We start from the raw sequence: 12,952 nt of genomic DNA, 5'->3' as shown, positions 1-12,952 counted from the left end.
CACGGAAGTTTCAGATGAGATTCATTGATCACCGACCTGCCGTTGGAGACGTTGCCCCTGAACGCTCATGTCAGTTATTTTACTTAAACGTCCCAAGGTTGTTATCTATATCAAGAAGAATTGAAGAAAGAAATCCTTTTTTCCTATTAGGATGAACCATGATTGAATCCCAAACTCAAACGCCCTCACACCGCAGAGGCGAGGCGCTCATGCAGGCTAAAAATAGTATCACAGCTTGATATTAGCTGTTGAGAAATTGAAGTTAGCTTAGGCGGAAAGAACAAGCTGAGCTGACGAGCTGAAGGCAGGCCGATTGCTAAGATGCGCTGGCAGACAGGCATCTACTGCGAAAAGGGTGGTCCAGCCAGTTCAAAGCATTCAGAATCCAGAACAAGAACCCCCGAGCATCGTAAGGCATTTGAAATGGTCATGTCTTGATAGCCAATATAACCGTTGAAATCTTTCATGAAGGGAAAACATGGGTGACTAAATATATGTATTAGTTGGTAAGTAGGTAGTTTCATTTCATAATACACGTAGTGACAAATCAATCGATCCGAATCCTCATTCTGCACCAAAAAATTCAAACCCAACTTCTAGGGGAATGGGGGTGGAGAGATGAACAAGATAAACTTTGGTAGATGCAAAGTGAATGCTAGCTTATAGTTGAAGGCGGTGGCGGGAAAAAAAGAAAGAGATTTAGTGAAGGTCAAAGGGTTTGTGAAGGCAAAAATAAAGGGAGCTGTCAAACATTAGGTATGCTTGAGTTCCTCATTGAAAGGAAAGTAATACATCTTAAAGAGAGGGATGTAAAATAGTTCCATAAACGCCCGTTTTTATGATCGTCACCGGATGGCATCAGCTTGGTCTGCAAGGGAACGTAAAAGTGGAAACCATAAAAGGATTCGAGAAGAAAATGTCCAAGAAGAAGTCGTGGAGGGGAAGAAATAGAGTCGTGTTCAATTGGACAAGACAGGCAAAAATAAAAGCTAAAACACCAAGCAATGAAAGATAATCATGACATCGATGAAGGAAAGTAAAAGAAAATGGGAACTAGCACAACAGAAGGAAAGGAAAGAAAGAAAGGCCGCGTGTTATTGGTGTGTTATCTTTTTTTGCAAGAGTGATCAGATCATAAAACGCCTGCAGGAAATGAGAGGCGAAAAGGAAAGGAAAACAAAAATAAGAAGAAAAGCTATGGAAGGAGGGAAGAAGATAGGAAGAGAAACAAAAAAAGATGAATATGGACATGTCAAAAATATCAAAACAACGTGGCCATCTGACATAAGGAAAATTAATAAGGACAGTCGCCAACTTGCAGACGATTGTTACCAAAGAGAGGGGAATAAAAGATTATATGCGAAATCCTAAACCGTCCGCATTTCGAAAGTTATAGAACACCACCAGGCAGCTGTATCGAATTGGTCTGGATGGATCGTCCAAGGCCTGCACTAGCTAGGCCACCAGTTCCACCATCGAAACCTGCACTGCCAGGCATGATGCCAATGCCTCCGGCACCAGCGGTACCTGGTGGACCTTGATATCCACTGACCATCTGACCATCTACTAACTGCGCTTGCTTCCGAAGCATGAACATGGGCTTCCGTCCTTCTTTCTCCAGTTGCTTGAAAAGAATTAAAGGTCGCTCATCGAGACCGAGACATCGCTCCTGATCACCAAAGACAATGTATAATGCGTAAAGTCTCCAATCTTCGTTGATATTGTACTTTTTAAGGGCAGCCGGGAGGACCCTGTGACAGGGATCGTCCATAGATACTCGGAAAGATTTGAATATTTCCACGCTAGGGGCAGGTGATTCTCCTGGAGTTCGTGAGGCGAGCTGGTTCCCAGTGGCAGAGCTTGGTGGTTCTTGACGACTCGATTGAGTAGAAGGGGTGGCGGCAATGGATCGGTCAGGCCGTTGATGGGATTGAAGTTCGTCAGAGTGGTCGTGGATTCCGCGGTTTGAGCTATTTGATGTCTCCCTGGCGTATGATCGAGAGGCTAATGTTTGCTGCGGGTAGAAGCTTCCTGGGGAGGTAGGAGAGGGCATTCCTTTTGGAGAGGGCTGACCGCCACTCATAGAAGCAGTTAGATGTGATGACGCCGCCATGGCTGCAGCTGACGGATCTAATGAGTTATCATTGACTGGTCTTCCCTCAGGTATAAATTGAGGGACGTGAGTAGGAGAATTGTTTTTGGGAGTCCATCCCCCTGCAAATAATTTCTTAGAAAATGACCTAGTAAGGCTATTTCCAGGTTTCTCAGCTTGTTGTGTGATAATTGATGTTGCTGTGGGTGGATCATGGATGTGGTATTCTGAGTTGATGGAGGTACCAGAGTATGTCTAATTTGATTGATAAGGCACAGGCTGTGACCTGTCTTTCGCGATTTTTACTACCGGCAATAACTCTTCACGAAGTTTGCGATAGTCATCCGCCAGTTTCCTGAGTTCCCCTTCTGCAGCTATGATCCTTTCATCTCGCAATCTAATCGATTGAATTATGCGAGAAATATCGTCTTGAGTCGCAGCTTCAGCTCCATTACTCTGCTCGGCAGCTGTAAACAATCCTGTGTTAGAAACTTTGTCTCTGCACCTTTACTAGGTAGAGGCATCTGGCGCATGGTAACCTACAGAGAGGGACATAATGGTCTGCATCCAAGAGTATTCCTTGCTTGACTTTGGTTTCGTATACGCTCTTAAGAATAGTCAACCGATGACCAACGCTCGAAATACCCATTTCCTTCAACTCCTCGTGTTTTAGAGCGATAAGCGCTTCCCCAACAATTTCATTTTCTGCAAGGCAAGAAAACACGCAAGGTATTATTATATTAGTAAGGCAGGTTCGATATTGCTCTATTTTCCTATGGCTAAATGTTGGTATACATACCTAGAAACGCATCACAGTATTGGCTCAGGCCTAACCCCGCCGCAAAATCTGCACATTCCTCCGCAGTCCATTCCGTAATGATTGTTCTGGGTGAACTCCTATCATCAAGTGTATTACCAAAGGTGGTTGGCGTATGTTCTGCGGATGGAAGCTCTGAATCGGTGGGAGATATTTCTGAGTCTTCTATATGCGGCGAGGTGACCACGCTTCGTTCGTATTCATCATCGGCATCCGAATCCGCATGATACGGGGTTTGGAACGCCATCTTGGAGAAAAATTAAATACAATATCGACTGGTAGGAGGATGGCAATGGAGGTTTGGAAGCGACGATGGCTGAGAAGAGTGTTGGGGGACCAAGTAAGCCCGCCACCCTTTAGGACGAGCGAAGGGAAGGATATCAAATAATCCCTGTGGATGACTCTCTCGAAACACACAGGATGGTCGAAGGACCTGTAACGCTTGCAACGAACAAAGCGACAAGGTTCGACAAGCTCGAGACAAAGACGATGGGAAGAGACAGCGGCCTTGATTTGGAAGTTTTGGCGTTCTTGGTGAGAGCTTTGTTGATATGGGCCGACGGAAACAAAGACGGATGCTGATGCGGGGAAATTCGACGAGGATGAAAGAGAGATAGAGAGGTTCAAAGCATAAGCTGGTTATAAATGGGTCGGACAATGTATGTCTATGTGTGGATCAACGAATATGCCATCAGGGCTGAAGGGAGAAAGTGGAGGGAGAATGCTGAGTTAACGAGGTGAATCGGATAGCATTCGAAAGTGGCGGGTATAAATGGGGAAACATCGACAGGGGAGGAGGAATGCAGCGAGAGGAACAATCTATTCACTGAGGGGGTAATGGGGGATACAATCGAGAGGGCAGACAAAGATAGAACAACAAGTGCAGGAAGCAAGTGATGTTGTTGGAATTCGTTGTTGTATAGCACCACTTCGCCGTTGATATTTCGAGAGCCGCAGGTTGGATGCGCTGAGGAGGAGGAGTGACGGATTGGGAACGAACGTGCGGCCAAGGTGCCATTATCACGTGGTACAATCCATGGATGGATGACCTCGGGAGATAAAATATGCACGTGATATGGTCCGGACCAGGAACCTTCGGTTGCACTAAGCTTAAAATAGATCCAGACCCCCTGGGAAAGCTTCCTAATGAGGCATAGTGGGCCTATCACCTGATTGCTGTTCCTTGGCAAAGCTTAATCCCGGTTGATGGTCACATGACTATTGCTCGGCATCACAATCCTCCAAGTGCACGTCTGTCAGAGAAATATCTTCGAGAATGCAGATTTCTCAAATGGAGCGCCTCCGCTGTACCCGATTGGCCAGTCCGTGATCTGTAGAACTGGTTTTCCTTCAGGTACCGTTTCATCGGCCTTGCGTCCTACATTTCCTTGGATTCCAGCAGCAGGAACCACTGCCCCTCCACTGCCCTGGGGACCCTGGGCCTTGCTCTCCTGCGGATGCGCTACCCAGGGCTCTAAATGAGGCTATATATACTTATTTAGCCGGGTAATAACAGGAATAATATAAGCCCAAAAGTCCCCGCATTCTTACTATACATACCAGAATGCTGAACTGCTTGCTCCCTTGTCAATTTTCCGTCGACTACACAAAAAGCAACGGGAGCGGGTATAAATTAGAACTAGACACAGATATTTTTTTTTTTTTTTCGTCTTCAGGACAAGGTCGACTCCACTTTCGTGAAAGTTGAAACAGAGCCTGTCCAAAAGATCTTTCTCGATTTTGATCCATTCCACTCTTTTTTTTTCTTTGGAACATTACAGAACTTTCGCTGGAAATATTTCTACTTGAACGCCGGTAGCCCCAGAAAGATGTTCCCGAGGTGGTTTTCACAAGACGCTCTAAGTTCGTCTGCGCCTCACTATTTCCATTTGTTCTGTCGATTAAATAAGGAAGAATTGGCCAATGAATCGTGACCATGTTTCATAAAGACACAGAATCCTCAACCCCCATGTTAGTTGTAAATCGGATATCGTCCCTGCGTACTATGGAAATCGCATTGAAATGTGTTCGCTCCTCCAGGAACATCTATCCATACATCGAGTATTTCTCCCCAGCGACCTCCCTGCCCAATTATATAGTTGGTTGCGTTGTTTTTTCGTGGTCTGATCCCTGGCTGCGCATGCATGACTAAGCCCCTCTGCTGGTTAGTTAAGCCAGTCCTGGCGCCAAGAAATGACGTCCGGAATATCAATATTTGATCTCCGCCCTCTCAATCTCCTCCTGCCCTCCGCCCGGTGCATGCCTTCATTCAATTCCCGTGCGATGCCATGATATGATATGTCTGCTCCTCTCTGTTGTATTTTGCTCCTGCTTCATTGCTATTTCCTCGAGCCATGACTTCATTTACTTGACAAGTTTCCCCTTGAACAAGCTGGCAAAGAGAGATACCAAGGCACCATAACTCAAAGCCTAACCGTCAAGGTCCAGACATCCATACCCGCCAACCCTTTTTGCTTTTCCCAGGTTATATATGTGTGGGGCGACGCAGGCTAGTTAGCTATTTACAGTATTTGGTTGGTAAAATACTCTGTCTTATTTTTCCCTTCATTGCTTCCTAGATTGTACCGTACTTCACATTCTAACGCAGGTGTCATTTTTGCTCTCAAGGACGCTGTGCTTTTTTACCCCGCCGCAAACTCGTCCGATAATCTAAAACCAAAATAGACGGGCGCTGGTCTTCCGTATTTATGATATTTCCGTACAAGTTGGATTAGGGGTGTTCACCTCTTACCTCCAGATTGCCCATTTGGAGCTCGTTGCTTTTTTCTTCGTTTAACGGCGCACTCCTTACAAACTACCACCCCGTGGCACCGCTCGCCCTCCAAATCCAAATTACACAAACGAGCCCTCGACCCATTCACATACGACACACATAATGCCTATCACAGCCCTCTCAACAACAACAGCCGCACCGTCAACATCCAATCAGCCACCCACCTCATCCACAGACGCCGACGACCCTACCGCTGTCCTCCTCACCTACCTCTCTTCCACCTCCTCGGCAACCACCGTCCTCGAAGATCTCCATGCCTCCCTCCTCAGCTCCCTCCAACGCTGCGGCTGGACTGAACAGGTGCGCGGGTTCGCACTTGAACTCCTCCGCGCAGGACACTGCAGCCGCTTCGAAGAAGTCGTCGATACCGTCGTTGCTCTCGCGACGAGTAGTGAAGATGTAACGGCTTCGTCGTTAGCGGTGGCGAGAGAGCGGAAACGGAAGAAGAGGAAACAGATCATGATGGGCGCGAGGCTGAAGAGGGCAAGGATTGGGGAGAGGGGTGATGGTGCTGATGTGGATCAGGAGAATGGAGATAATGAAGATGGGAAAGGGGATGGGGGGAGTGAAGATGACGCTGATGCGGATGCGGATGCTGATGCGAATGCGGATGATGATGCTACATGGTGGTGGTCAAATCGAGGGGAACTTTGCTGGGAATGGGATTATGGATGAGTTACCGAATATTCGCATCCCGCAAGGCATTGTTGCTGAGGGTGTTAAAATGCTGACACGAAGCCCTGGAAGGAGTGTTTGTATGTAGACTGAGGTGGTGGCGACGAGTCTGCTTCTTCAATATTCATCGCAACAGGCGAAACTGAGCTGAGCAAAGACCAACAACCACAGGGGGCGAACCACAGAAACAAATCAGCACCTATATCTACAACAAATGGCGTCGCCAATGCCAATGGCAGCAGCACGGCGTCGTCGAAAAAGATGCCGTTTTCTTCTTCCTCGTCGTCGGTGCCTTCTTTAAAAACAACATCCAGCAGCGCAGATGGCAAGACCACTACTAAACTCAAGGCTGCGGCCAAGAACAAGTTGCAAGAGAATGGAGGTGGAAAAGCGGCGAAGAAGACGAAGAAAGGGTGAGGGATAAGATGGATAAGACCCAGGGGAGGGACAATTAGTGTTGTTTGATACGAATGTTTTTTATGCTTGAGCCTCGCACTCACCACTTTTCCGCCTTCGTTCCTCCTCGTCGTCATCTTCTCTACTCTTCCTAAATATTCCTCATCCAGAATTACTCCGGCCTCCTTACCCTTAACTACCCTGGTAACGCTCCATTGGTCAGTTCTTTTAGTTCTTCACTACATTCCTGTATATTATGATGTTTCCTTGTTATCGCGACCGCGACCCTCTTTCCTCTTTTTTTCTTTTCTTTCTGTTGCCATCTCATTTACGCTCATCATTATCATCATCATACTCATTCATCAATCTCGTAGAGAAAGAAAACAATTTTCCCTTAACAAGAGAGTGGAAAAATATGTCTTTTTTTGGAGTTGAGAATCTGTCGATTATGCACCTTTTGTCTTACCCATTGCATTTGATCCATGCCTCCTGTTTGAATCACTCTTTTATTGAAGGTTTCTTTTCACCATCTCTATATATTCCCCTTTAATTTAATTTTCAAATTATATTTATACCGTCCATGCATTCGCCAGGTCCCCCCGTCCTCCTCTACTGTATGTATATAAATTTGGCAGCCTTTATTTTATGTGGCACTGCGAATTCTGCTATATCCATCCCCCTATATTCTCTTTCATCCCTCCGCTCCCCACCCCCATTTCTTTAAAATAGATCTTATCTGAGGAACGCTACCAAAAAAATAACTTAGATATTCATGTTTATGCCCGAGAGCTATTTATGAGTTACGCAGTATATATACAACATGCAAGGGTCTTCGAATACTTCTCCCTCAAACCGCACATGTTTCCCTTCCCCGGCTCGGCTTCCAGATATCTCATCATTTTCAGAGCACACACGCACACCTACCTACCTACCTGCACAGCAACAACGCGCAGGCCGATTCATATAAGATGATCTTCCTCATATCGTCTAAGGATAGGTAAGGGGTGGTGTTGAGTTACTTTCTAAGAGCGAGGGATACTTTGTACAGGTACTGTTCCTCAGTATCATACCAGATATTCATTGAGCTCCACGGATATGGATGGTTCTCTAAGCGTCTAAGCGAAGGTTGCTGGTTACTAATAAATTGCCGGGCGCGCTGCTCCCTGCATTCCGCCCCGACAAACTCACACTCGAACGAATTAAATTTATCTTCTTAACTGTACAACTCTCACTGTTCCCTAAGCCTGAAATGGAGAATCACTCGAGGGCAAAATCTCCCGTTATCTGCTAGTTTATTTCAAAAAGTAATTCTTGCAAGTTTTAGTGCTTAGGATTGCTGTACAGCGTACTGTCGCCCGCCATCTTTATATCTCTACTGCCTCAAGTATAGGTTTGAAATGATTAATTGAAAGATTACAGGGGGAGGGGGAAAAAAATAGAAGGGAAATTCGAGAGAGCGAGAGGGAAGATAGAACAAGACTAACAACTGATTGATTCATTCACTTCATCCGACCCATCCATCATGCAATTCTTTATCTTTCAAATGTAAAAAAAAAAAAAAAAAAACAAAAAACAAAAAACAAAAACAAAAAAACCAGGGACAATTTTAAAGACATAAAAAAGAAAAAGAAAAAAAATTGTCCTAAGCTAAGATGTTTTATTAGCTGCAAAAGACAAGCAAGGCCTCGAAAGGGGGAGTCGGCTATACACAGGAGTAGCGTAGCTTAACAAGAGGGAAGACAGGGGAGTTGAGAGGAGGCAAATCAAATCTAGCTAACAGATAACAAAAGGAAGCAGAAACCAACTGCTCTCAACAAATTTGACCCCCTATAATTTAGTCATATAGACTGTCGTCATTGCCGGCATCGCCAAACCCGGTTTGGCCATCAGTAGCACCCGATTCCCCGGCAGACGGGAAACGGAAGAAAGAGCTCCCACCAGAATTCTTCATACTTTGCGCAAACGCCTCATATCGTCGAATCTCCACGTCGCTCACAGAGCGTCGCGCCATCTGCATCGCCTCCTCGAAGTGCGCGCGGGTAAGCTCCGGTACGGGGTCCTCGGCATCAAGGTCTTCATCCATCTTCACATCTTCCCCGGCAGCTTCGCGCTCCTTGGTTCGCTCGATGTCGAGCGCGATGGACTGTTTGATGGCCAGTTTGACGGCGCGCTGGGTAACGAAGCCAAGATCGGCACCGGAGAAGCCGTGAGTTTTGCTAGCGATGAATTTCAGATCGACGTCGGCGGCGACGGGGGTCTTGCGGAGTTGAGCCTTCAGGATATCAACACGTTCTTCCTCGTTGGGGAGGGGAACGTAGACTAAGGTGTCGAGACGACCAGGGCGGCAAAGAGCGTTGTCGAGCTGCTCGGGACGATTAGTAGCGCCGATGACGAAGACGTTCTTCTTCGAAGTCATGCCGTCCATTTCTATACCGTCGTGTTAGTGTGGGAAATAGTTGCAAGGGATTAATTAGCAGGTAATGGATAAATAACATACCTGTCAAAAGCTGGTTGACAACGCGGTCGGAAGCACCACCAGCATCACCAACGGATCCACCTCGAGACTTGGCGATAGAGTCCAACTCATCCAAGAAGACAACGCAGGGGGCAGCAGCACGCGCTTTGTCGAAAATGTCACGGATGTTGCTTTCAGACTCGCCGAACCACATACTCAATAGTTCAGGGCCCTTGACAGAGATGAAATTGGCTGCACACTCGTTGGCAACAGCCTTCGCAAGAAGTGTCTTACCAGTTCCAGGAGGGCCATAGAACAAAACACCTTTGGAGGGAGAAAGACCAAACTTGAGGAACTTTTCTGGGTGATCGACAGGGTATTGGACACTCTCGATGAGTTCGCGCTTGACCTCGTGCAGACCTCCGATATCTTCCCAGCGGACATTGGGGACCTCGACGACGGCAACTTCGCGAAGAGCGGAGGGGTTGGAGACACCAAGCGCGAAGCGGAAGTTTTCCATGGTCACTCCTAGTGAGTCCAAAACCTCTGCATCAATGGTATCTTCATCCAGGTCAATGAGATCCATCTTCTCACGAATTTGTTGCATAGCAGCTTCGGAGCAAAGAGATGCAATATCTGATCCGACATAGCCATGGGTTTCCGCCGCAATAGACTCCAAATCGACGTCTTCAGCGAGCTTCATATTCTTGGTATGAATCTGGAGGATCTCAAGACGGCCAGTTGGATCCGGGATACCAATATCCACCTCACGATCGAAACGACCGAAACGACGTAGAGCAGGATCCACGGAATTGGGGCGGTTGGTGGCCGCCATGACCACGACATTTGAGCGCGCCTTCATGCCATCCATTAATGTGAGAAGCTGGGAAACAACACGACGCTCGACCTCTCCGTTAGTCTTGTCACGCTTGGGAGCAATGGAATCAATTTCATCAATGAAGATAATGGCGGGAGAATTCTTCTCTGCTTCTTCGAATGCTTTTCGCAAGTTCGATTCCGATTCACCTGCCATTTTTGACATGATTTCAGGACCGTTGATGAGGAAGAAGAAAGCACCGGTTTCATTGGCAACAGCACGAGCCATCAGGGTTTTTCCAGTACCGGGGGGACCAAACATGAAAATACCACGAGGTGGTTTGATTCCGATAGATTTGAAGAGTTGAGGGTGGCGAAGAGGTAGCTCAACCAACTCACGGATCTGAGCCATTTGTTTTCTGCAGCCTCCAATGTCGTCATACCCAACATCGTTCAGGTTACCCTCCTCGTCCTCACGCTGGATGGGTTCACCTTCGCAGTGGATAAACTGTATCTTGAGCCACGATGCCGTATTCTGGGGGATCCACTTCGACGACCTTGAACTCTACCTGGCGCATACTAGCTCTTACAGTGAAAAGGTCACCCTTGTCGACCAGGGTCGGTAGGCTTCGCGGAAATATGGGGCAAGGAAAACGTCAAAGAGAGAGCCGGGTTAGACCCTCCACGGTATCCGCAATGGGCAAGACAGCGATTCGCTTGGCCCTGTTATATTGGTATCATTAGTTTCGCGTTCAGGAAGAACACCTGTTTTGGTGGGATTGAACATACGTATTTGATATCCGGGCATGGGTGGACGGTGATGACGTCGCCATGTTTAACCCGCAAGTTATGCCTAACGACACGGTTTACACGAGCGCTCCCATCATCCAGGTCATCATCAGCCAAGACAATCAGAACAGTATCTCTTCGCATTTTTCCCTTGACCAGGACGGTGTCACCACGGAACAGCTGGAGTGTTTCCATGGTGTTGTTGGAAAGCGCAATGATGGAGTTGTCATCGTTAACAGCATCAGTAACACTGCAGGCCATAACAAATCAGCGTGACTTTCTTATTCTGGTGGTTTGTTCTAAAGACACTCACAGTAAAGCGTTTGGCTTTTTCTTCTTTTTTAGAATGGCTGTGGATGTGTCAAGCTCCTGGAGGGGAGATGGTTAGCGCCACCAACAATCAGAAAGCAGCAACAGCTCGAGAAAAGGCTAACCTCATGTTTTTCTGCACCAGATGGGTCGCTGGAAGAGAACATTAGCATTTATCGTACTCATAGAGGACGTAGTAGAAGACAAAGACGTAGCCCAGGTACTCACGTCAAGTTGACCTTGTGCTTAGCGTGATCAGGTTCTGCAGACATGTTGGAATGGCACGAGGGAAAACAGACGGATGAAAGTGAAAGTTTCCGACAAGGAGATTAGAAGATAGAATGATTAGGCGATAAGGGAGAAGAAGTAGGTGGTGGTTGTTGAGATTGTGGTATTGGTGTCGGAGACGGAGAGGGATGGTTTGGAGCAAGATGATGATGAGATGAGGTTCAGCTAGAGCTATGAGGAAACTCGGAAGAAAGATGTCGCCGGGAAAACCACGTCAAACGCAAACACAACAACACATACGATGGTCTACTTTTCCTGTGGAGTATTAAGTGAAGGAAGGAATGAAGCTCCAACAACAGATGAACAGAGAGCACAGAAAACAGAAAAACAACTGTGTCCTGGAGCAGCTGTTGGTCGGCTTAGTCATGGGTGAACAGCCTCCAGAAAAAGTAGGACCCAGCCAATCAGAGGTCGTCATTGGGGGTGGAAGCAGGTGGAAGACGCTAGAGCCAACGTGGAAGTCACGTGGGTATTACAAATCAGTAATCTGTACACGACATCGTGGAAGCCTGGCCGGCATTGATATCTGACAAAACGGACATCAAGACATTGGCAATGCAGAAGTTGATACGCGGGAATGTCTAAGTTTCCTATCAAACCGGTGTACACACATGTGAAATGTTCACTAACGCTTTGTTGGCTCTAATGTTTGCGCCTGCTTTGAGCAATCCTTATACTCCGTCTCACAGGAGTATATCCAAAGATTGATGCAACGTATATTTTTGATATGGACTCATTTGGACACACAGGTTTTTGATTCTAAACCATATTCATGAGTCCTTTAGCCGATGTCTGCGTGTCGGTCATGATGAATTCATGCGTCTCTGGAGATTGAATTCCATCTCCGCCATCTCCTTACCCGGGAGGTAGGGGGTAGATCCCTTGAACATACAACACTCCCATATAGGATTTCTGCATAACCGCCCCTCATCGCGTCGTCTCTCGTGGATGCGATATTTTTGCTTCGGCATTTCAATCTTACTCTTCCTTGAAGATGACGGAAGAAGAATCCGTTTGGATGGCTCAAGCTGAGAGTCATTCAATCACTCTTGTTCCAACCGACCAAGCTTTTGCGCCAGGGACACATCCTGTCTCATTTCTATGGAATGTATAGCATATTGCTTGCTTCGTATTAACTGGAGTGGAGAGGCTCGGTTGAGCTAGAAGGAAAAAGTAAAGGAAAGAAAGACTCGAAGAAGAGAATGGGCTACGCTTCGATGAAGGACGTTCTATCATCTCCGGCATCTCTATAATTTCTTTTCTTATTGTTTCCTTCACACGCATTACTTTTCTCTATTTGCTCAGGTATATATATATTTGTATACAAACATGCTACCAACCCGCGAAATACCTTTAGAGGGAAGTTGAAGAGAACATCCTACATTCAACTGTCGTTTCTCTTTTGTGAATCAGCTTCTCACAAGAAACCCATGGCACTTCTGGAGAAAGAAAAGAATGGATGATGCCACTGCGGACCACGATATCCCTGATCACCTATGCCCTATATCCCTACCACACACC

At 46.7% G+C, this 12,952-nt stretch overlaps 2 protein-coding genes across 2 annotated transcripts; both read right to left on the bottom strand.

Moving 5' to 3' along the window:
* Positions 1-1,390: 1,390 nt before the first annotated feature.
* On the bottom strand, positions 1,391-3,156 carry HCAG_02453 (conserved hypothetical protein; the record flags this gene model as incomplete). Its single annotated transcript, XM_001542232.1, has 4 exons — positions 1,391-2,130; positions 2,419-2,559; positions 2,636-2,797; positions 2,892-3,156. 4 exons carry the CDS (start codon positions 3,154-3,156, stop codon positions 1,391-1,393), a joined length of 1,308 nt encoding a protein of 435 aa, XP_001542282.1.
* Positions 3,157-8,608: 5,452 nt separating this feature from the next.
* HCAG_02452 (cell division cycle protein 48) lies at positions 8,609-11,415 on the bottom strand (the record flags this gene model as incomplete). The annotated part of the gene is made up of 7 exons (XM_001542231.1): positions 8,609-9,201; positions 9,272-10,602; positions 10,650-10,768; positions 10,835-11,084; positions 11,148-11,203; positions 11,269-11,296; positions 11,372-11,415. The coding sequence occupies 7 exons, from the start codon at positions 11,413-11,415 to the stop codon at positions 8,609-8,611; spliced, it is 2,421 nt and encodes an 806-aa protein (XP_001542281.1).
* Between the last annotated feature and the right edge of the window lie 1,537 nt (positions 11,416-12,952).

The sequence above is a fragment of the Histoplasma capsulatum genome, genomic scaffold (assembly GCF_000149585.1).
Source record: "Histoplasma capsulatum NAm1 scaffold_2 genomic scaffold, whole genome shotgun sequence".
In the NCBI taxonomy this organism is placed as follows: Eukaryota; Fungi; Ascomycota; class Eurotiomycetes; order Onygenales; family Ajellomycetaceae; genus Histoplasma; species Histoplasma mississippiense.
This window is presented reverse-complemented; position numbering and strand designations above follow the sequence as displayed.